The 23,591-nt window shown below is 34.9% G+C and overlaps 1 protein-coding gene across 1 annotated transcript; it reads right to left on the bottom strand.

The window, feature by feature from the left end:
• Positions 1–14,224: 14,224 nt before the first annotated feature.
• On the bottom strand, positions 14,225–18,193 carry LOC107554696 (F-box/LRR-repeat protein 21-like). The gene is made up of 3 exons (XM_016237279.1): positions 18,130–18,193; positions 16,512–16,863; positions 14,225–14,416 (listed from the first exon to the last, which is right to left on the bottom strand). The coding sequence occupies exons 2-3, from the start codon at positions 16,860–16,862 to the stop codon at positions 14,225–14,227; spliced, it is 543 nt and encodes a 180-aa protein (XP_016092765.1). The 5' UTR covers position 16,863; positions 18,130–18,193.
• Between the last annotated feature and the right edge of the window lie 5,398 nt (positions 18,194–23,591).

Consider the following 23,591-nt stretch of genomic DNA (forward strand, 5'->3'; position numbering starts at 1 on the left):
AGAATAACTGTTGTCTGTGTGAATATGTAATAAGATGTAATGTATTCCTGTGCTGCTCAGCTGTATTTTCAGCATCATTACTCCAGTCTTCAGTGTCACATGATCTTCAGAAATCAGTATAATATGCTGATCTGCTGCTCAAGAAACATTTCTGATTATTATCAATGTTGAACACAGCTGTGCTGCTCAATATTTTTGTGGAAACGGTCATACATTTTATTTTATAGATGAATAGAAAGTTCAAAAGTACAGCATTTATTTGAAATAGAAATATTTTGGAACATTAGAAATGTCTTTATTACTTTTTTATCAATTGAATTTGTCCTTGTTAAATAAAAGTATACATTTCTTAAAAAAAAAAATAGTTGCATAGGTATTTTGTCATGTCCCCTTTTTGAAACTAGATTTTAAGCACACATGAGCACACATTTCTGATCATAAATTAGCTTACAATATTAGCAGCTTTTACTCATTTATTTAAAACAAAAACTTTTTTATTTAAATTTTTTCTTTTTTTTTAATTAATCAAAAATGGAGATGTTAAAAATGTGTTTGTTTTATTTAAGCAATGTTTTGCTTGTTTGTTTGTTTTTTATGAATTAAAAAGTTCAAAAGTACAGCATTTATTTGAAATAGAAATATTTTGGAACATTAGAAATGTCTTTATTACTTTTTTATCAATTGAATTTGTCCTTGTTAAATAAAAGTATACATTTCTTAAAAAAAAAAAAATAGTTGCATAGGTATTTTGTCATGTCCCCTTTTTGAAACTAGATTTTAAGCACACATGAGCACACGTTTCTGATCATAAATTAGCTTACAATATTAGCAGCTTTTACTCATTTATTTAAAAAAAAAACTTTTTTATTTAAATTTTTTCTTTTTTTTAATTAATCAAAAATGGAGATGTTAAAAATGTGTTTGTTTTATTTAAGCAATGTTTTGCTTGTTTGTTTGTTTTTTTATGAATTTGTTTGTTTATGGAACAAAAATAGAGATGGTTAAAAAAAATATGATAAAAAAATGCTGATTGTGGATGACAATCTGCAAAATCCACATGAAAGTATAATAAAACGTATAATGATCCAAATGACTTGTGCACTTTATTCCAAGTCTTCTGAAATCATACGATAGCTCAAGAAAGCGAAGGAACCGTCATACAGGATCTCACAGTTTTCACTTTTTTCTGTGAATTCTGAGTTTACATTTCACAATTATTATTTTTTTCCTGCTATGGTATAAAAAAAACAAAAAAGGTAATAGGACTTTTATCTCGTAAATGTGAGTTTATATCTCTCATTTTTCCCCTTGAATTCAGAATTTATGTCTTGCAATTTTGAGTTTACATAATTCTGTTTTATTCCATGGTTTGAAAAGTAAAAAAGGTAACAGTGACCTTTTATTTAATCTGACTCTAGTCTGAATTTTGCAGTTCTGACTTTTTTTCAGTTTTTTTTCCCCCCAGAATTTTTCCAGAAAGTTAATATCTCACAATTCTGAGTTTATAATTTGTAATTCTGACTTCGGTCTCAGAATTGTGAATAAAAAGGCACAGCTGGCAGAAATGCGATGCCATAAGAAGCTTTTATACAATGGGAATGATCCATGAATGTCAATTGTTCTTCACAGAATCATAAGCGCCAGTAAAGACTCTTCATGTTTAAGCGTGTAATAATCCAGATGACATTCAAAGTCAGTTTTGTGACATGAAATATAATCTGACCTTCTGGAGGATCCCACAGCGTTTTAGTGCCACGTAAAATAAATCAATGATTACAAGATTCAATTAGGAATGTTTTGAGAGTAAAGTCAAAATTATGAGAATAAAGTCGTAGTAAAATGAGATGAATTGTATTGAGAATAAAAAAACAAGTTAGAGCCAATTTCAATCTTTTATTATGGGTTTTAATGTTAAATACATGAGAAAAATGAAAGGTTGGATGCCACAGATGTTTTTTGTTTTTTGTGTAGTAGATGGAATTTTCACTTTAACTTTATTCGCACAATATACTACTTTATTCTCAAAATATTATGACTTTAATCTCAAAATATTACGACTTTAATTTCATAACACTACTTATTTATGTTTGAAATATTACGACTTTAATCTCATATTACTACGACTTTATTCTCAAAAATTACGATTTTAATCTCATATTGCTACTTATTTATTCTCAATTTATTACTATTTTAATCTCATAATGCTAATTATTTATTCTCAAAATATTACTATTTTAATCTCATATTACTACTTATTTGTTTTCTAAATATTCCAAATTTAATCTCATATTACTACTTATTTATTCTCAAAATATTGGGATTTAAATTTCGCAATGCTACTTATTTTTTCTTAAAATATTACGACTTTATTCTCCTACTTTTGGCTTTATTTTCAAAACACTGTGACTTTAATCTCGTAATCGTAGATTTATTTAGTATTTTACGTGGCACTAAAACGCCGTGCTTGTTTGTTTGTTTTTTATGAATTAATTTGTTTATGGAACAAAAATAGAGATGGTTAAAAAAAATATGATAAAAAAATGCTGATTGTGGATGACAATCTGCAAAATCCACATGAAAGTATAATAAAACGTATAATGATCCAAATGACTTGTGCACTTTATTCCAAGTCTTCTGAAATCATACGATAGCTCAAGAAAGCGAAGGAACCGTCATACAGGATCTCACAGTTTTCACTTTTTTCTGTGAATTCTGAGTTTACATTTCACAATTATTATTTTTTTCCTGCTATGGTATAAAAAAAACAAAAAAGGTAATAGGACTTTTATCTCGTAAATGTGAGTTTATATCTCTCATTTTTCCCCTTGAATTCAGAATTTATGTCTTGCAATTTTGAGTTTACATAATTCTGTTTTATTCCATGGTTTGAAAAGTAAAAAAGGTAACAGTGACCTTTTATTTAATCTGACTCTAGTCTGAATTTTGCAGTTCTGACTTTTTTTCAGTTTTTTTTCCCCCCAGAATTTTTCCAGAAAGGTAATATCTCACAATTCTGAGTTTATAATTTGTAATTCTGACTTCGGTCTCAGAATTGTGAATAAAAAGGCACAGCTGGCAGAAATGCGATGCCATAAGAAGCTTTTATACAATGGGAATGATCCATGAATGTCAATTGTTCTTCACAGAATCATAAGCGCCAGTAAAGACTCTTCATGTTTAAGCGTGTAATAATCCAGATGACATTCAAAGTCAGTTTTGTGACATGAAATATAATCTGACCTTCTGGAGGATCCCACAGCGTTTTAGTGCCACGTAAAATAAATCAATGATTACAAGATTCAATTAGGAATGTTTTGAGAGTAAAGTCAAAATTATGAGAATAAAGTCGTAGTAAAATGAGATGAATTGTATTGAGAATAAAAAAACAAGTTAGAGCCAATTTCAATCTTTTATTATGGGTTTTAATGTTAAATACATGAGAAAAATGAAAGGTTGGATGCCACAGATGTTTTTTGTTTTTTGTGTAGTAGATGGAATTTTCACTTTAACTTTATTCGCACAATATACTACTTTATTCTCAAAATATTACGACTTTAATTTCATAACACTACTTATTTATGTTTGAAATATTACGACTTTAATCTCATATTACTACGACTTTATTCTCAAAATATTACGACTTTAATCTCATAATGCTACTTATTTATTCTCAATATATTATGGTTTTAATCTCATAATGCAAATTATTTGTTGTCGAAATATTCCAAATTTAATCTCATAATGCTACGACTTTATCCTCAAAATATTACGACTTTAATTGCATAATACTACTTATTTATTTTTGAAATATTATGAATTTAATCTCATATTACTACGACTTTATTCTCAAAAATTACGATTTTAATCTCATATTGCTACTTATTTATTCTCAATTTATTACTATTTTAATCTCATAATGCTAATTATTTATTCTCAAAATATTACTATTTTAATCTCATATTACTACTTATTTGTTTTCTAAATATTCCAAATTTAATCTCATATTGCTACTTATTTGTTTTCAAAATATTACTATTTTAATCTCATATTACTACTTATTTATTCTCAAAATATTGGGATTTAAATTTCGCAATGCTACTTATTTTTTCTTAAAATATTACGACTTTATTCTCCTACTTTTGGCTTTATTTTCAAAACACTGTGACTTTAATCTCGTAATCGTAGATTTATTTAGTATTTTACGTGGCACTAAAACGCCGTCGTACATTAGTATTGTTAAACCAGGTCTTCCGCGCAGGGTCAGCCGGGTCAGATATCTCAGTTACAGCATGTTGTGTGTTTGTCATTGGGTTTAAAACACTGAACCGCACAAAAGGAAAAGGGCTAATTGGTTTATCTGGGACGACAGGGGCTTCAGTGTTACACAGTTTCATCCCCTCGAGAGTGAAGTTCTGCATAAACACATAAACACGCCTGCAACGATTTGTCAGATATGCTGTTTTTCATGTCTGCCTGAGTCTGTGTTTTAGAGCGCTGAGAAAAAGTGCCTTCACCGTTCTGAATGGCTCATATTGCTGCTCTGTAATCCCATTTTCACACTTCTGAGGAGCGCAGGAAACCGTTCTAGCTTCATTTCAACATTACATCTCTTCCCCGAGACGTCCTCATACATTGTTTCGCACACGTTTTATGAAATGCCTCATCTTGCGCGTCTAAAACCTTCGCTTTCGGTTGTCCTAGATTGTCACGAGGTAGCCTATAAGATCATTTATCATCCTCTTATATCTTAGTTTATTCCCTAAATAGAAATCTGCGTGGAAATGAGAGAATCATACGCCATTTATGTAACATAGTGACTTGGGCAACAACTGAAATTTCATTTAGCCAGAAGCCAGATATATTCGTGTTGAAACATACAGCAGTGCCAGACTGTAAAGTATGTGACTTCATGACATGATGACGTCTCATGAATATTAATTAGATCATGATGTCATTGCAAGATAACTTGCATTCACGTAATCTCGTTTAGGATCAGGTATGAAATGTTTGATGTGACGTCATGTTAACGTGTGCCACAATGCTCTTGTGATAAAGAGGCAGCAGTTGATCTTCATCGCAAACTGAAAGCATGATGGGAAATGACTTGCTGACATCACAGCTTAGATGGAAGCTCATTGGCTTAGAACAACTGTGATGTTTTTGTCTTGTCTACAATGTTAGTCTGTTATCACTAATATTCATTCAGTCTAAAAATGCATGGAGAAAGAATAAATTAAATGGTAGGTATGTGACTGTTGATACGATTTTTTTTAAAAAGAAAGAAATTAATTTATGATGTTTTAATAAATTATTTATTATGTACATTTAATCTAATCTGAAATAAATATGAAATAAAAACATAAATATTAGATGAAAAACTAAACACAGTTAGACATGTAGCCTTGGCAACTAACTCAAATAAGTTTACGTTGAAGCAATAAAATAACTAACTTAAAATAAATAGAAATGAAGACCAAAATTGGAATAAAAATAAAGCTAAAGCCAAAAATAACTAATAAAAATGACAAACAAAATTACTCAGAATTAAAATAATATAAAAATGGCAGCTAACTCAAAATATTAATATATATTAATAATAATAATACTAAAATAACACTGAACAGTAGCGTACAGTGACAATAAATTCTCTCAATAAATCTTCTAGTGTTTAACAATAATCAAATCTAACCTACTTATTTCTCCTGACGTTACTTTGACTGGGTGGCAAGGCATTGGGCATTTTTAAAAATGTTTTATTATTTAAATTTTTTTTTTAGTCTTTAGAGGTTTTTTAAGATTACAGCATGTCTAAATTATTCTCTTTTGTGTCAGACTTTCAGTGTTTTTCCTGAAATGCCCTTTTTCTGTTTGACGTGCAGACAGTGGTGCATTGGACATTATGTAGCATTAGGGCTGGATCGAAAATATCAATTCCTTGACTTGAAACGACTCATTTTGATTAACCAATATCAATATCTAAAGGGATAGTTCACCCAAAAATAAAAATGAAGTCATCATTTACTCATCCTTGTGTTGTTCCAGTGTTGTTCTAAAATTAGCTTTTGTGGTCTGAAAAAGAAAGAATGGCACATAGCAGTAGAACAGCATTTTCTACTTTCTATTTATTTTCATTTTTAGGTGAACTACCCCTTTAAATCCCAAGAATCATTCTCTGTTGTTTTGAGTTGATGCGTGAAGAAAACGTAATGAAACATTATTTATACTGCGCCTCTTATCAATTAAATCGCAATAAGCTTTGTGTTTTGTTACCTTTGATATGAAACAAAGTCTCAGCTTCCAGATTCTGTCAGTTTTACTGTGAAATTCAAACAATAAATGCTGTTTTGACGCTCTTTAATGGGGAGTGACAGATAAGCTGTAACCGCTTCCGTTCAAGCGGCAGCAAAAAATGCACGTGAAACGGTCATCTCTTCTGCTTTACTACCAGTTATTGCACAAAATAAACATGAATGAACGTTAGAAGGTATGTTGAAAGAAAGAGAACAACTCACCGATATGTATAAAGTCTCATATATAATCGCTCAGTGAAATGAACTGTAAAAAGGAGCATTTTGCTAAATATATGCACTATATTACATATTCATTATATTTTTACTTTACCTCTTCTTCAATATTTAATGTATGTTTGAATAACTCCATCATTATAGCAAATTATGATATTCAGTTTTTAATGTTAATATTTAAACAAAGTGGACAAACTGGAGTAGAAACATGATTATATATCGTTAAAAAGTAATTCTAATCAATTTTACCGACCCCAAACTTTTGAATGGTAGCAGGGTTATTATAGTCAACTCAAACTTGAACTTCTGAAAAAAAAAAAAATTCTAATCTGAAATAGAATAGACGTTATCTTTATTAACAAACATATGTGAACTATAAACAAGTACATTCTCGCCTGAAAACCTCTGACAGGGTTTATTGAATAGTTTGCAGCATGAGAGATTTTTTTCTAACTATATCTGATTGCTTATATATCCAAATTAATATCGAATTGACTCAGGATTGAATCTGAATCGAAATGCAAGCTTGCGAATAGAAAATGAAAACGAATTGACGTGTTATTTTCTATGTTTACCTTGTAAAGCACTTTGGGCAACTAGTTGTATTTATATAGTACTATAGAAAGAAAGAAAGAAAGAAAGAAAGAATGAATCCAATTTGTCTCAATACCAGCCCTAAATACTGGGGTGCACTAAATGCAGGGCTCATGCACCGGTGTTGATTTAGGCCAGGTGTACCGACAAAACATGCTACCTATCAGATTGTTTTAAGGGTAAGTTTAGGGTAAGGGTAGGTGTGAACGGGTAGGTTTAGGGTATGGACATTTAAAAAAGTCTCAAACCCCATGAATAAGATGCTGGTAGCACAATCCGATAGGTAGCTTTTTTTCGCTATCGATTTGTGCTACCTGTCTTTTTAATGGGAGGAAGCACAATCTGAGCGGGTAGCACAAATCGTCAGAACAACAGCCAGGGAATAATCTGAAAGCCGTGCATTTCAATTCTGTCTTAAACTGACTTCACAGGTTCCCTGCTGCATCTTTGGCTTTTATGAACCCAGGTTTACACAGTCCATGCTCGATCAATGCATGCATGTAATTTCTCGACGATGTGAATGTAATCTGTTCAGTGGATGCAGCTGAGCCTTTCCCTTTGTTGAAACTACTTCCTGTTGTCATGTGGACCACATATGTATGCACTTGTGCTTTGAGCTGCTCATGTAATAATTGAGGTTTGCAGATGTTACATAATATCTCGGTTCATATATTCAGAGCTCGTTGTGCGTGCTGACTGAAATACAAGCGCCACAGTGAGATTAAGGAGGCTGGATCTTCTTCTATTTATTAACTAATTGCTATAAATGCATTGGCTCATGACGCTTGTTGATGTCTGTGCGTGTAATCACACAGTCCTGTGCTGTTATTTGAATATTTAATTGCCCTGCTGACGTCTGGCTGACGTTCTTTACTCATGATGACCTCACGCTCAGACGGATCATAGCTCGCCGAGCGTGGCTCGTTTCCGCATCCTTCCAGCATGTGTGCAACACACACCACAGTCGAGGCTCAGTATGAAAAAAAGTGTCTTGTGTTGATTCTATTGGCAGAACCCAAGGCGCTTTTATGTAACCATGTCAGGCGGGTTTCTGACGGGACGCTTCTGCGATCTAGTGGTGCTCTGATAAACTGCAAACACAACCGTACATTTAGGGAGAGAGAGAAGACACAAGATGGTTGAAGTCTGAATGTCAGAACAACAGATGCTTTATTAAACCCACATGACAGTGCTTTCAGGCAGTCACTTACTGTAAGATGTCTTTAAGGGCAGATACTGCAGGTTTGTTACATGAATGCATTTTTTTCTTTTAATATATGCATTGCAAATTAGGGATTATTGTATTATTTAATATGTAGATTCTTATATTAAGTGATATAGGCCCCCAAATAAATGTCACTTTTGAGTCAAAAGCTTATTTAAAAATATATATATATAAAAAAATCTTTATGTAATATGTAAATGCATGTTTGTAATGACGTTATGTATGTAAATGAAAATATTTTGAAGAAAAAAAGGCCAAAAACAGGGTAAAGAATAACTATTTTAAAAAGGCAATTGCCATTAGATGCAATATTTAAAAGCTTGGTTTTCTGTCTTTAATGAAACGTGAGATTTAAACACTGTAAAAAGTGGCAACTGTACAACAGCACAATGGACCAGTTTATAGGACCAGAATGTTCTGTACATAATTGGCATGGAAACATTTGCAATGACAAGACCAAAAATTCATATTAAGATTAAGAATCTCATGAATTTTTAAAATATACATATAGTTTGCAAATAAAAAAGGTTACATGTAAAGTAATTTTCTTGGGTTTTAATGTAGTGAAACATACTTCATAAATTAACCATTTTTATACTATTTCGCTATACTATTTTTTAAATACTATTTCTGTACGATTTGTCACTTATATAAACTGAGAAAAGTCACTCTTTGTCTCTACATCTAGTTGCTTAAAGTATTCTGGCTTATTAGGACTGGGCCATATGGCCAAAAATATCATCACAATATTCATACAATATCAGGATTTATCACAATATTCATTTACTGTTAAGTCAAGTCACCTTTACTTACATAGCGCTTTTAATAATATAGATTGTGTCAAAGCAGCTTTACCGTATTCAACAGAAAAAATAGTGTGTAATGCAAAACGGTAAACACTCAATTTTCAGTTAAAGTCAGTTCATCATTGATTCAGTGATTGATTCAGCTCCATTCAGTTCAAATAGTATCTGTGCAGTCAAGTTGACGATATAGCTGGAAATTAAGTGTTAAAGTGTTACTGTTAATGGCGAAGGAAATACTATCCACATGTTTGGCAGACCTTGAGAATAAACGTAAACATATCTTGTTTGTTCACAGTTAAACTCCACAGAGCTGTGTTTTAATTTTTAGGGCTGCATCAAAATCCATTGTTTTCCCCTAAATTCTAATTTCCCATTTTATTTCTTTATTTATTTTTCTGGATTCTGTGTTTTATGATTCAATACAAATTTATCATTAAAAAAAATGATGTCCAAAGAAATTAATTCATAACAGTTTAATCATGCAATCAATTAAAATGCAATCAAATGAAATTAATTTACAACAAAACATTGCATTTTTATTGTCAAGCAAGATGCTGCACAACAGAACTAAATAAATGAATGAAAAATACCTTGGTTGTAGGATATTCCTTAAAGTTATTATTATTATTTTGAGAATTACATTTTGGTATACAATAGTAATATATTTCTGTCATAATTTTTTCAAGTTAAGGCGGACTTTAATTTTGACGGGGTGTCCGAAGGTTTTTCTTTTTTAGTTTCAGTGTGTATTTGACTGTAGTTTTTCTCAAATGAATCGCTGTAAAGCTGCTGAATTGGCTCTCAGAGCAGCTCTTAGATGAAGTTCATCTCCTCAAATATCGAGATGAAGAGGCTGAAGTGACTTTGAGTTTGTTTATCAGACAAAACGCGCCATTCATTCACACAGAGAAACGCAGAACATGCAGACTTATAGCTCTATAGTCTTTGCTTATAGCCACATGCACTGACTGCTGCTAGATTAATCCATAATGAATACAAATGTCCAGAGCTTATTATTATTAACATACATTTTTACCATGATCTCGATATGATATCGTTTATCACCCAACCCTATTCTGTTCAGCCAACAAAAGAAGGTTAAGCCATAAAATACGAGCTCTTTAACAAGTCCCAGATGGCCAATCTGTGCCAATGAGCTTCCCATAAAGAACCGCGGTTTCACGTGTGGGCACTTGTGTGGAACTGTAAACACTTTGCATTCAAATCCCTTCTCTGAGATCCAATCACAAATCATGTTTCTACAGCAGCTCCTCCACACTAATGATCCAGATGTCCCGTTTCCCATGCTATATTTTAATCACCCCGTTCTGTCTAATGGCTGCCGTGCCTGCCAAACGCAGACTGCATGTTTACACAGGTAGTCTAGAGTCAGGGTTGCCATGTTTTCAAAACAAAACCCACCCAATTGCTACTTAAAACTAGCCCAAAACTGTCTCAATCGCGTTTCTGAGGGGGTAAAATTCCCCTGGTAAAATTCACATTCCAGGGTCTAAATATTACGTTATTGGGGTCGCTTCAACCCACTGACATGAAAAACAACCTGCAGCAACAGTGTTAAAGGTGACATATTATGCCTCTTTTTACAATAGGTAATATAAGTCTCTGGTGTCCCCAGAATGTGTCTGTGAAGTTTCAGCTCAAAATACTCCACAGATCATTTATTATATCATTTTGAAAATGCCTATTTTGAGTGGAAGCAGAAACACGCTGTTTTTCAGGCCTGTGTCTTTAAATGCAAATTAGCTGCTGCTCCACGCCCCCTTTTCCAGAATAGAGCTGCGAAAAAAGTCTCGGGAAGTCGTTAAATCTAGCTACAAAACTAAATTGGGAACACTTGCCTTCCGGTGGCTTTGCAGACTAGAGTCGGGGTTTAACATGTTGTTTGAACTGAAATGTGTGTTGGCAGTGTGTGCCACCCTATAATGATAAAAATCCACCCAGCGCTTTTTTTTTTTTATATCCCCAATAGGGATGTAACAATTCACGATTCACGATTCACGATTTCACTATTAGATTTTCTCATGATTTTTTTTTTTTAACAAAATGAGATTGAAGACATTATACAGTAAATGAAAATGTGTTATTTTATTAGGCTATTGCTGCACGTTTCTTAGGGAAATTGACATATAACAAAACTAAATTGAAATTTTAAATCAAATAAGTAAGTTACACGAATAAGGGCAACCACTGCATTTTAATCACGATCCAAACAAAGATGCTGCATACGCGCAGCATGAGCAGTTTTTAATCTAAATTAGATTGTATAATTTTGATATTTGAAGCAAAAACAGAATGGTCTGACTTCAGTTTTGTGAAACTATACATAAAACACATCTGAATGAAACAGTAGACGAGCTGAGTGAGGTGCAGATTCACTCTCTGCCAGCAGGTGGCACTCATGAACAGCAATGATACAGTGTTTACCGCTGTAAACAAAGCAGAGCTGCGCTTATGAACACTACTTTAACATGCATCATTCAGAGGCCAGATGAAAAGAAAGTGTAGAGAAGAATGGCTCCTGAGCGACTGAGGTGTTTTGTTGTTGGATGTAATAATGAACATGGCAATCGTCATTTACTCCTTACATCTGAGCCGCTGAAGATGCAGTGGATTACTGTTTTTGAAGGGAATGCACCCCCCGATCTACTTAAATGCATCTATGTTTGCGCGAATCATTTGTGATCCAGCTTCACCTCCAGAAGAATGAGTATAAGGTTTTTTTATGAATCTTTGCAAATCGCCTTTACTAATAATGTGCTAATTAGCAAGTTTTGCGGCTAAATAGGTATACGAGCTAATGAGCTCAGTGAAAAGTGAACGCTAAAGCGGCAAAAGAAGAAGGCATAAGAGCTTGAGCCAGTACTTTATTAGGAGCATGCAATGCACAATAAATAACACATAACATCACAAACAAATGTCATAACCCTTTAAAAACATTTATTTCATATAATTACAAACAATATTTTCATATTATTTAGCTTTTTATTTACAACATGTTTTGTGACACATTCTTTGTTAAAATGTTAAATGTTAAAATTATTTTTAATATGCCAATAAAAAGTATGACAGGCCTTCTCCAGGTCTTTATCACTTAATTAAAATTATGCAAAAGAAACATTTTTTACTTTCACGACCCGTCACGTATTTGCGAGCTTGCAGCGGGAATCTCTTAAGCGAGAATGAGAAGTTTAAAGTCTTCTGGGATTTCTAACAGTTCGATTCTCTCAAGTCTGCATTCGATGCATCCTTGGTATCAAGAAACACATCCGGGCACTTCATGCGTCCTCTGTACTTGCGTTCTTGAGTATTAGAATTTAACTTCGACGGTTAATGATGACGTAGAGCGAGAACACGAGGACGCAAGATCGTTTAAGAAAGCACATTGAGAAAGGCCCCGTGACAACGGCCATCTTTAACCTCTCTCACTGTACAACACAGGACCGATTAGGAGCTACGATCACAGAAATCGCCACAATTGTTTCAAGGTGCCAATCTTTTGTCTGGGACAGCCGTAAATGGTGCAGTGTGTGTTTCAGTCCTTAATTATGGACCCGTCCCAATTGACACACTTGACAACAGGGGTGTGTGATATTGACAAAAAAATTATATCTAGATATTTTCTGGAATTTTGTCAATAACTGTAATTAGCCGATGTTGTGCTGAGTGTATTATTATGTTGCCATTTTAGGATTGCCCTGGACAGCTGACTCCAAAAAACGTTTGATATTCTTTATATTCTGTGCGGTGGTTAGTTTGCAGCAGTAACAGAAATTAACTTTTCTTATAAGTTTAAATGGTTTTATACCTTTATAAGGCCAATTTTTCTAACCTAATTAATTGTATGCATCATCTTTTGTGTTGAATTCTTACATTTAAAGGTGCAGGAGATCTTGGAAAATGCTAACTTTAGCCTGATAGCACTGAAAGCGAACGTCCCACCCTCCCTGCAATCACCATCCAAAGCCACGCACCCTGAACGCAGATACGCTCACAGACCAGAATACCAGAGACAACATTACTACAATAGGCTACATCAGCGGTTCTCAATTCCAGTCCTCGCGGCAGTAGGGAGCAATGAACACTGTGTAGGGATCATATCGATCTGAACACAGTTTATGCACATAGCTCACTTCTAACAAGCTGGTTATCTGAATCGGGTGTGTTAACTAGGCGAGACATGCAAAATATGCAGAGCGGGGGGCGCGAGGACTGGAATTGGGAAGTGCTGGGCTACATCATGTGTCTTTCACGGTGAGAAAACTTTAAAAGTACTACAATACCATGAAGGAAGATCGGCTTGTTGATGTTTGTCTGCCATCCTCGCTATGTCTGCACAGCGTGCGTGAATGCGCTGATGACGTATCTTGTCTGCGCGAACCGGGTGCGCAGAGGATGCAAATACATATGTTGACAGGCAGGTAGGAAAGCTAATTAAACCGAGCGTTTTGATTGGACGAACATTTCTTGGTCCTACACCTTCCACAGAATATATAAATACAGATAAATACATTTAGACCACTTAACTTAATGATTGCTATCGGGATGTGAAGAGACTTTCAACCAGCATAACAAAAAAATTTTTTGAAGACAATCACCTATTGCACCTTTAATCAAATTTAAATAGTAAGACACTGGAGGGCGGTTCCCAATCAAATGAAATCAGTATCAACAACCAGTGGTGTAGGTTTGATTTTGGTCAAGTTTAAAGTATGTACCTCAGTGGCATGACTTATATTAGCTTATATTCCATTGCATATAAATTAATTTGATGAATAAACTCATGCACAATAAGTCCAGGAGTGTATATTAAAAAGTAAATGGGTCAATTTGGATTTCTTGTTGACTTAAAACCAAGTTCATATGTTCATATTAGACACAGATTGTGATGCACTGACCTGCAGGAGACACATGAGGACAGCTACTCATCTTCAGCAGCTTGAGCATTTGATGAATAAACTCATGCACAATAAGTCCAGGAGTGTATATTAAAAAGTAAATGGGTCAATTTGGATTTCTTGTTGACTTAAAACCAAGTTCATATGTTCATATTAGACTCAGACGGTGATGCACTGACCTGCAGGAGACACATGAGGACAGCTACTCATCTTCAGCAGCTTGAGAGTGTCACTGTTGTTGGCCACCAGTACCTTCAGGGAAGGGTCATCAACCGGTGTGTCATCAATTTTTATAGAGGATAGAGACTTGGAATTCACAAACACCACCGTCAGAGCTGAGACAAAGTGTGACTGAGAACAGACCAGACAAGACAGGCAAAGTCAGAGCCGCGGGCTTCTCATACCCTTTACATCAAGCGTCATTTCATTATTTCACAGAGGTCACCCTGCTATGCTGATGTTTGTATTGTGGGCATGCTGGTCCATTTTCAAACATGTCCAGAACTATCAACATAAAACCACAAACGCATCATTAAATTTAATAATTAAGCATACTATTTATGAAAACATAATCTCATTGAGCGTTTTTACATTGCTTTAAAAAACTACATTAATGCAGTACACTGAAACCATGATTCGTGTATTGTTTATTGTGCACCTTTAATTGAACTGAGCTCAGTAGTGACTAAAACAGACTCGTTCAAAGATCATTTTGTGTTTTAAGACATTTCAAGCTCATTTTGATTAGTTTAAATGGTAAGTCCATTCATTAACACTAGTTTTGAGCCATTCAGATGCTCCTTCTGGGACTTTATCCTCTGGTGTAACTGTTGGACAGTGTCATTTTAAAGGGATAGTTCATCCAAAAATTAAAATTCTGCCATCATTTACTCACTCTCCATTTGTTCCAAATCTGTATTAGTTTCTTCTCTTGAACACAAAAGAAAATATTTTGAAGAATATTGGTACCGAAACATTTGCTGGTAGCCATTGACTTCCATAGTATTTTTTTTCCATACTATGGAAGCCATTTATTTTATTTCTATTCTATTATTGTGATTTTTTTTCCCATGCACCATTCAGGTTGACAGCTGCACAGAATCTGCAGAAGCAGCCTGTAATATCCTCTCACAGCTGGTGAACTGCACCATTAAAACACTGGGTCTGATTTCCACAGCACGGCCGAGCTTCATGGACGTGTCCCAGGTACTACAGAAACTTGTTCACTCTTAACATACGACACTCACCAGCTGAATATGACTTCAAACATCTGTTTTAAACCCAGTCGCTAGCTGAGAAATACTAGAAGGTCACAGTGTGGGTGTCAAACGGTGGTGTTTGCTGTAGTGTGTAATTTCACCCTCCACAAAATCCTGACAGTTTGAAACACGGCAGTATAACCGGTATTGAAAGTGACATGTTGTGGCTTACTTAGTCACAAAAGATTCAAAAACAAATAACGCCTGACTTCTTTATTTAACTACAGACTTGATGGAGGGAATTTACAGGATTAATCACACAATAATGTGACTTCCAGCTGGCTCTGCTTTTTGTGTGCTTCTTTCTACTTTCTGTCGTCACAGGAAGATCAAGAGAGTCAGTGCCCTCACCTAGAGGCTCGATTATCCTTCAATCGTCATTTCACTTTGTCTAGTGCACTCCGTTCAGGTCAGGGACATTTTCTCAAAACATTCAGATGAGGACATAATCAAAAGTACAAGAATAGAGCATAATAGTTGGATTCCGGAAGTAAAAACTCAAGTTTCTCCATAGGGAAAATTATTTTTAACAACAGCTTATAAAGCTTCAAAGACTGACCTACTGTGAGCTTTGAGGTTGGTGTATGCTTTTGTTGAAGCCATCTGTTCACAATTATTTAAAATAATTGTTTATCAGCTGAATTTCTAGTGAAAAACTACATTACCCATGATGCTCTACAGAAAACTCCACCAATCAGACCTCAGGGAACGCCCACTCACATGAGCGCCACAGTTCCTTTGCTGGCTTCCATGGCTGTAATACGCTGTGTTTTCCACCAACTGGCAACCCAGGGTGTCGAAATCCTATTGGTTAAACTGGCAGTGGGCGGAGTCACACAGACCAAAACAAAACCGACATTCTGACACGGAACGCACATTTCAACGTAGAATAACTGGCTGTAGCATTGTTTTTCAAAGAAACAAGAATGTGAACGTAGCATGTTTCCTAAATATCTGCAAACATATTATGGTATGTCCATGCTTTAGTACAGATACCTACAGCATCTTGAAGTACACAGTCTTGTATCTTTGTATTTTTTTGCTTCAAATAAAAGTTATTTTTCAGTTGTGAGCCTTTCTTTAACAAAGACTTTAAAATCCTTAAAGGTTCTTTATGGAACCATTTAGACAAAAAGGTTCTTCTATCGCATCGTGAAGCACATTTATTATTAAGAGTGTTTTTAAACCCAGAAGCTGACGTACTGCAGGTGCTGAGCGTGTCGTTTGATGATCTGCTGGATGAGATCTGGGTGTGTGGACCTCAGGTACGATGTGGCCGGCTGGTTCAGCTCAAACTCAAATCTCCTCCAGAGGTCTGGGATGTGAAAGATGTGGTTCCACCGGTGACACACAGAAGAGGCTCGAGCCCGGTCCACCAGAGACAGGTACTGGAATATGTGCAGGACCACGTGGTGTGGCAGGTCACCCCACATCTCTTCAGTGGGTCTCTGGACATATGCTGGCGTGACACTCCTGTGTCTCTTGTTTCTGCCCTCAGACGGGGTGATGCTCTGACACTTTGATCGTCCCCTTTTCATCCTGTTCAGTGGAAAACCACAGGAATCAGAGACAAAACTACCGTGGCCCCGAAAATCATTTGAACCACACTCTAAAAAAAAATCGGGCACAATATACTGTATAATTTGAAGGCATTTTTCCGTATAATTTTTTTTACAGGTGTTTTGAATATCACACAGTATTTTGAATTTCACACTTCATTGCATTGTGTTTTAGAGTTAACAGAAATGTCCGTAAAATTAATGGATAATGTCATGTGTAATGAGCTGCTATTTTATGGATTTATTTCTTACAGTGCAAATCAGCATATTAGAATGATTTCTGAAGATCATGTGACACTGAAGACTGGAGTAATGATGCTGAAAATACAGGTTTACATCGCAGAAATAAATTACATTTTACACTATATGCACATAGAAAACAACTATTTTAAATTGTAATCATATTTGCACAATATGACTATTTTTACTGTATTTTTGATCAAAGAAATGCAGCCTCGGTGAGCAGAAGAAACTTCATTCAAAAACATTCAAAACACCTTTTGAACGGTATATTCATGGCATGCTATGTATACAGTACAGGACATAGTGAAAATATAGATAAATAAATTATAATATAGGTTGTTAAAATGTTGCAAATTTCTAAGTTACTAATAAAATTTCTGACATTTACTGTAGCCTACTCTGTGAAGTTAAAAGATGTATTTTTTATTTTTCTTCCACTGAAGTAGATGATGCTTTTTGGACGATTCTCGAATCATGCTGGAGAACATGATCATCAGGTTTTACACAATCTTGGAGTTCATGCAGCTCAAGCTGCAGTCATTAAAAACAAAATAGCCTAACCAAGTTGTTATGCTGACACTATAATTTGTAATGAAACTGTTGCAGTATTAAATCAGACATGAATGCAACATAAGCATTTTCACTAATTTTAGCATTTTCTCTAATGGTGCAATACGTTTTGTGTGTGTGTGTGTGTGTGTGTGTGGAGGCATATTATATATTCTGTAAATAGCCTACTTGAGGAATACTGTAACTAAAAAACAGCATCAAAATACAGTATGGCATATTGGTTACAAATCAGTGCATGTATTCCTCTCTATAGCCTATATCTTATAGAACCCAAACCTCAGCAACAAACGTAAATGAATCAGTCAATGCGTTACAGCTGTCTGTTCTATGTGCATGCACATTTATTTCTATGTTGTGCTTCTATTTTATTATAGACATCATATAGGCCTATATCAATATATATATTAGAATATTGCAAGTTTTCCTGGGTTACCTGCATGAGTTAATATATCATCTTCAGTGTAGCTTTTGCACACGCGTCTCTCAGCGAAGGTAGGTCAGTGTGTCAAAGAGAAACTTCACACTGTGTTAAGCCTCTCAGGAGCTCAGTGTAATGAGTATCTGGTGCTAGCTGTTGACAAGGTAAATAAACTGTCCTGCATCTCATCCTCGGCTTTCTGACTGTGTTGACGAATATCTGTTCTCATATAACTTGTTTCGTTGGCAGTGAATATGTTCACCTGACCAGTTAATACTAACACTTACCTATTCTATTCTAATGTGTGTGTGTGTGTGGAGGCATATTATATATTCTGTAAATAGCCTACTTGAGGAATACTGTAACTAAAAAACAGCATCAAAATACAGTATGGCATATTGGTTACAAATCAGTGCATGTATTCCTCTCTATAGCCTATATCTTATAGAACCCAAACCTCAGCAACAAACGTAAATGAATCAGTCAATGCGTTACAGCTGTCTGTTCTATGTGCATGCACATTTATTTCTATGTTGTGCTTCTATTTTATTATAGACATCATATAGGCCTATATCAATATATATATTAGAATATTGCAAGTTTTCCTGGGTTACCTGCATGAGTTAATATATCATCTTCAGTGTAGCTTTTGCACACGCGTCTCTCAGCGAAGGTAGGTCAGTGTGTCAAAGAGAAACTTCACACTGTGTTAAGCCTCTCAGGAGCTCAGTGTAATGAGAATCTGGTGCTAGCTGTTGACAAGGTAAATAAACTGTCCTGCATCTCATCCTCGGCTTTCTGACTGTGTTGACGAATATCTGTTCTCATATAACTTGTTCCTCTGATTTCGTGTTTTGTTGGCTGAAACGGGACGACATGGGAACTGTTTCGTTGGCAGTGAATGTCATATGTTCACCTGACCAATTAATACTAACACTTACCTATGCTATTCTATTCTATTCTATTCTATTCTATTGTCTTTTTTAACACCTTGCTATGTGCACTGTGCTAGACTGAGACTGGTCACAACACTTGTGTATTGTTGCTCTCTCGTTGGTCTGATTGCTTCTACTTCGAAAGTCGCTTTGGATAAAAGCATCTGCTAAATGTAAATGTAAATGTTTGTAATATGGAAGTAAAGCCCCAAGCACACAAGCTGATCACTGGCCAGTCTGAATATGAATAATCAGAATATCAGTGTCAGAGCTGACATCCAAAAACTACTGTTTAGTCATGTTAGTTTGTTCAACCAGCTATACAAACATAGTTTTAAAAAACTAATAAAATAGATATAATATTAAAACTGTAATATTGTGAAATACAGTGTTGGGGAAAGTTACTTTTAAAAGTAATGCGTTACAATATTGCGTTACTCCATAAAAAAAGTAACTAATTACGTTACTTAGTTACTTTTTATGGAAAGTAATGTGTAACGTTACTTTCGCCTTACTTTTTAAAATCTGGACAGGGCTTGCTTGTTTGTTTTTAAAATAAAAAAGTTATATTTTTGGCAAATATAAAAGCCTTTTCACACCAAAAGTGAAATGAATAATCCTCAGGCTGAAGGGAAAGTACATTTATGTCCGTACAGTAGAATGCAGAAGAAGACATTTCAACACACTTCAGCAATAAAAAAAGACACAAATGTTCATCTAGAGTAATTTTGATTATTAGTACGGTTGAACTGAATCATCGAAGGTCAGAAGCAAATAGAATGGGATTAAATACATAAAGCATATTTGTGTTGTTTAACATTTAATTATTGCAGGTTCGCGTCATATTCTGAGTTGCATTATTTTTATTCATTTTGAGCAATACTGAACCTGTGTGTTTTGTTTTTTTTGTGAGTGAGATGAATTAATGCATATTCATATTTATTTTAGAACTACAGTAACATCTTCTGATTTCTCTCAACATGGGGACAGGAGAGCTGTCAGTCAATAAATTGAAAAAAAAAAAGGTAACTGGCGTTACTTATCTGAAAAAGTAACTCAGATATTCTCTTGTAAATTAAAAAGTAATGCATTACTTTACTAGTTACTTGAAAAAGTAATCTGATTACATAACTCGCGTTACTTGTAATGCGTTACCCCCCAATACTGGAGAAATATGATTACAGTTTAAAATAACAGTTTTCTATGTGAATATATATTTATTTATTCCTGTGATCAAAGCTGAATTTTCAGCATCATTCCTCCAGTGTCATATGATCCTTCAGAAATTTCTGATTTTTATCAATGTTGAAAACAGTTGTGCTGCTTCATATTTTTTTGTGATTGTTTCAAGGATTCTTCGATACAGAAAGTTTAAAAGAACAGTATTTATTTGAAATCTTTTGTTGCTTACTGACTTAAAATCTTAACTAAAATCTTAATGACCCCCAGCTTTTGAACGGTAAGGAATAAAAATAAGCTTTATACATAGACACGGGATAAACATTTTGAGATGCCTCCTGACAAACATAACAAAATACATGTGGAGTATGGAATATCAAAACTGTTTTGGTACCAGCATTCTTCAAAATAAAAGAATGAATAAAAGAATAAAACTCGTTTAGAAGAAGTGGAGGGTGGGTAGCTAAATGATGACAGTAACCAGCCTAAATGAAGTAAATGATTTAAATTTTTAGGTGAACTATTCATTTAACATAAATAGTATGTGACCACCGTAGTGGGACCAATAACACTGTCCCTTTTGATAACAATATGTCATCAGATCGATCTGCTAATGCTTGTCTAATCAGTGTAGCTGGCAGCCCCCTCTGTTGGTGTAAATAACCACTACACGATTGCTCAGCAAGCTATGTTGTTCCTTCTTTTCTGCAGTGCATTTTATGTGGTGTTTTAAAAGTCAGTAAAACGGGGACATTTCTGGGAACAACTCCTGTCGGGGACAGGACACCAAAAACCAGCACTGTCAAAGTAAATTAGAGCTCTCTCATTAAATTGCTGCTAGTGAAAATGCAGTATGGCAAGCCATGTTAGCATTCACCCAGCGTTACTCATCATAATTGCATTTTTACTAGTAACAATTATTAGAGAGTTCTATAATCACAATTGTTATTTGTAAGAATTAAAGGCATAATATGTAAGTTTTCACCACTAGAGGTCGCATTTTCAAAGGAGAAGCTTGATGTGGAACGATAGGAGATGTCGTTTTCACCATTTATGAATCATGTTCACAGATGAGGTAATGAATTATTTGTATTTATTTATTACTTGTGCCTTTCACAGTTATTCAAACAGCAAATAAATTAACAGAGAAAGCGAGCAAAACACATTATGATTAACTTCAGTCTAGCGCGAGTTTAAATAATCTAAAAAAAACTCCCCTTACAATCAATAACGCTGTCTATAAACTGTTTGATGAATGAATCTCTTACTTACATGATACGTACATCTGCACTTTGTTGTTTATGATGAGAGAATTTGCGCGAGAGCAGAATTCAGTCAGTCAATCTGAACAAAACACTGTCGTTTCAGGGATGACTCATCTGAACGCCTCTGATTGGCCATTGCATTCATAAGCTCAACAGACTCGTGTGTGATTGGTTATAATGCACAACACTGTAAATATGCGTAAAATGAATCGTGGTGCAACATTGAGCAGACGCAATTTTAATGCTGCAGGCAATACTTTTCATTTCATTTTCATTTTATTCGCAACAGCCGAAATGGATTTGGTTTAACTGTACAGCAGCAATTTTTTTAATGCCTACAAGCGGAAACTGAGGATAGTACGGATATTACGTCATTGATAGGCGACAATGACCAGGGACGAGCCATTATTTAAAATAGGAATTTCTCTGGATTTATAAATCCTTGGGAACTTTTGGGATGACGTAAGTACACATCTGCATGACGTTGGCGGTGTGGACCGGAAGGGTTACACTGGTAAGAACTGATTTGGAGAGAGTATTTCGGCGATGAGTGAAACGCAACAGAATAACAGAGAGTGGTTGATTACAAGTTCTGTTTAATGTTTAATTTTTACTTCTAATGTTTGTTAAACGAGTTGAAATAGGCAATATGTATAGCCTACATAAAAACGACGAACAATGCTGTAAAATGATAAATAAAGGAAAATAAAGGAAGTTATCATGCAAACCAGTGGTTGTGGAGTATGTTACAAAAGTTTAGATGATTTAAGTTAATCTGTAAACATTATTTCATGAATATACTATGCATGTATGTTAGGTATTTATGTATATATTTCAAGTAAAAAATAAGCTTGTATTATAATAAAAATGAATCAACCCATTATGATGGGTTAAATAAACAACCCAATTTGCTGGGTAAAATTAACCCCAAATGTGTTCTGTCCTACATTTACCCAGCCCTTGGGTAAAAACAACCCATATTGGGTTATTTTTAACCCAGTGTTTTTTCAACAGCACTCAAATGTTAGCGGGAAATTTAAGTTTTTAAAAACTTCAGTCCCGAATGGTATCGTGCTCTCTACTTTTGACAACATTACTCTCTAATGGAATTGTTACTAGTAAAAATGCAGTTACTATGAGTAACGCTGAAAACATTAAAGGGGTCATATGATGCTGCTAAAAAGAACATTATTTGGTGGAGAGTGGATCAGTTTGACGGGGAGGGGGGAGAGAATGTGTGTGTGTGTGTGTGTGTACGCCTGTGGGAGAAGACCCCAGAACCCTGATGAGCTGTCAATCACTGTCAGCGTACCTCCTGAGAGAGGAAAGGGATGATTTGAGCACAGATAGCACTGAGTCGCTTCACGATCTCCGCCTGCAAGAGAACACACACGTACACATGCTCGATTAGAAGAGAAAACAGTGACAGTGATAAACCTGTACAACTGCACTGGGCTCTCAATTCCCAAGCACACAAATGGCTTCAGCTTAGATTATATTCATGTCAATGTCTAAGCAACAAAAGATACACAAGACAGAGAAAGTGAATGACAGATAATAATGAAATGAGGGCCATTTAGCACAGCTGGGATGGAGGTTTTAGGTTAATTGTAATTTTGTGCACATGAATGATAAAAAAAACTATTCCTAACACTAGTAACCACCCAGAACACCCAGAAATAGTTAAAGGGGTCATATGATGCGATTTAAATTTTTCCTTTCTCTTTGGAGTGTTACAAGCTCTTGGTGCATAAAGAAGATCTGTAAAGTTGCAAAGACTAAAGTCTCAAATCCAAAGAGATAATCTTTATAAAAGTTAAGAGACAGCCACACCTAAGTTGTTGTATTTCCTCAGTGATCAGCACGGATCAGCTCTAGGAATGACGAAGCAGATATCGTCCTCTTTTGGAAGACCAAACAAAGTAGTTACGCTTTCACAACGAAACACACAGCTCTTCACGACATGGCGGCAGCGGCAACAATACTACAGCGAGAATAAAAGTTACGCCTTCTTTCTCTGAGTGAACATTTGGGCGGCGTTATGCAAATCGGACTCATACAGGATGGTGACGAGTCTGCTTACAGACAGGAGGTTAAA

This window comes from Sinocyclocheilus grahami, unplaced genomic scaffold (genome assembly GCF_001515645.1).
Source record: "Sinocyclocheilus grahami isolate Dianchi unplaced genomic scaffold, SAMN03320097.WGS_v1.1 scaffold510.1, whole genome shotgun sequence".
NCBI lineage: Eukaryota > Metazoa > Chordata > Actinopteri > Cypriniformes > Cyprinidae > Sinocyclocheilus > Sinocyclocheilus grahami.

Bases quoted from the DNA above. Each gene is read 5' to 3' on its own strand.
- LOC107554696 (XM_016237279.1), bottom strand. From the start codon at position 16,862: ATGAAAAGGGGACGATCAAAGTGTCAGAGCATCACCCCGTCTGAGGGC. The intron at 14,417-16,511 runs GTTTAAAAACAC...GTCTGTTCTCAG, and splicing joins TGCAGTACGTCAGCTTCTGG to TCACACTTTGTCTCAGCTCT.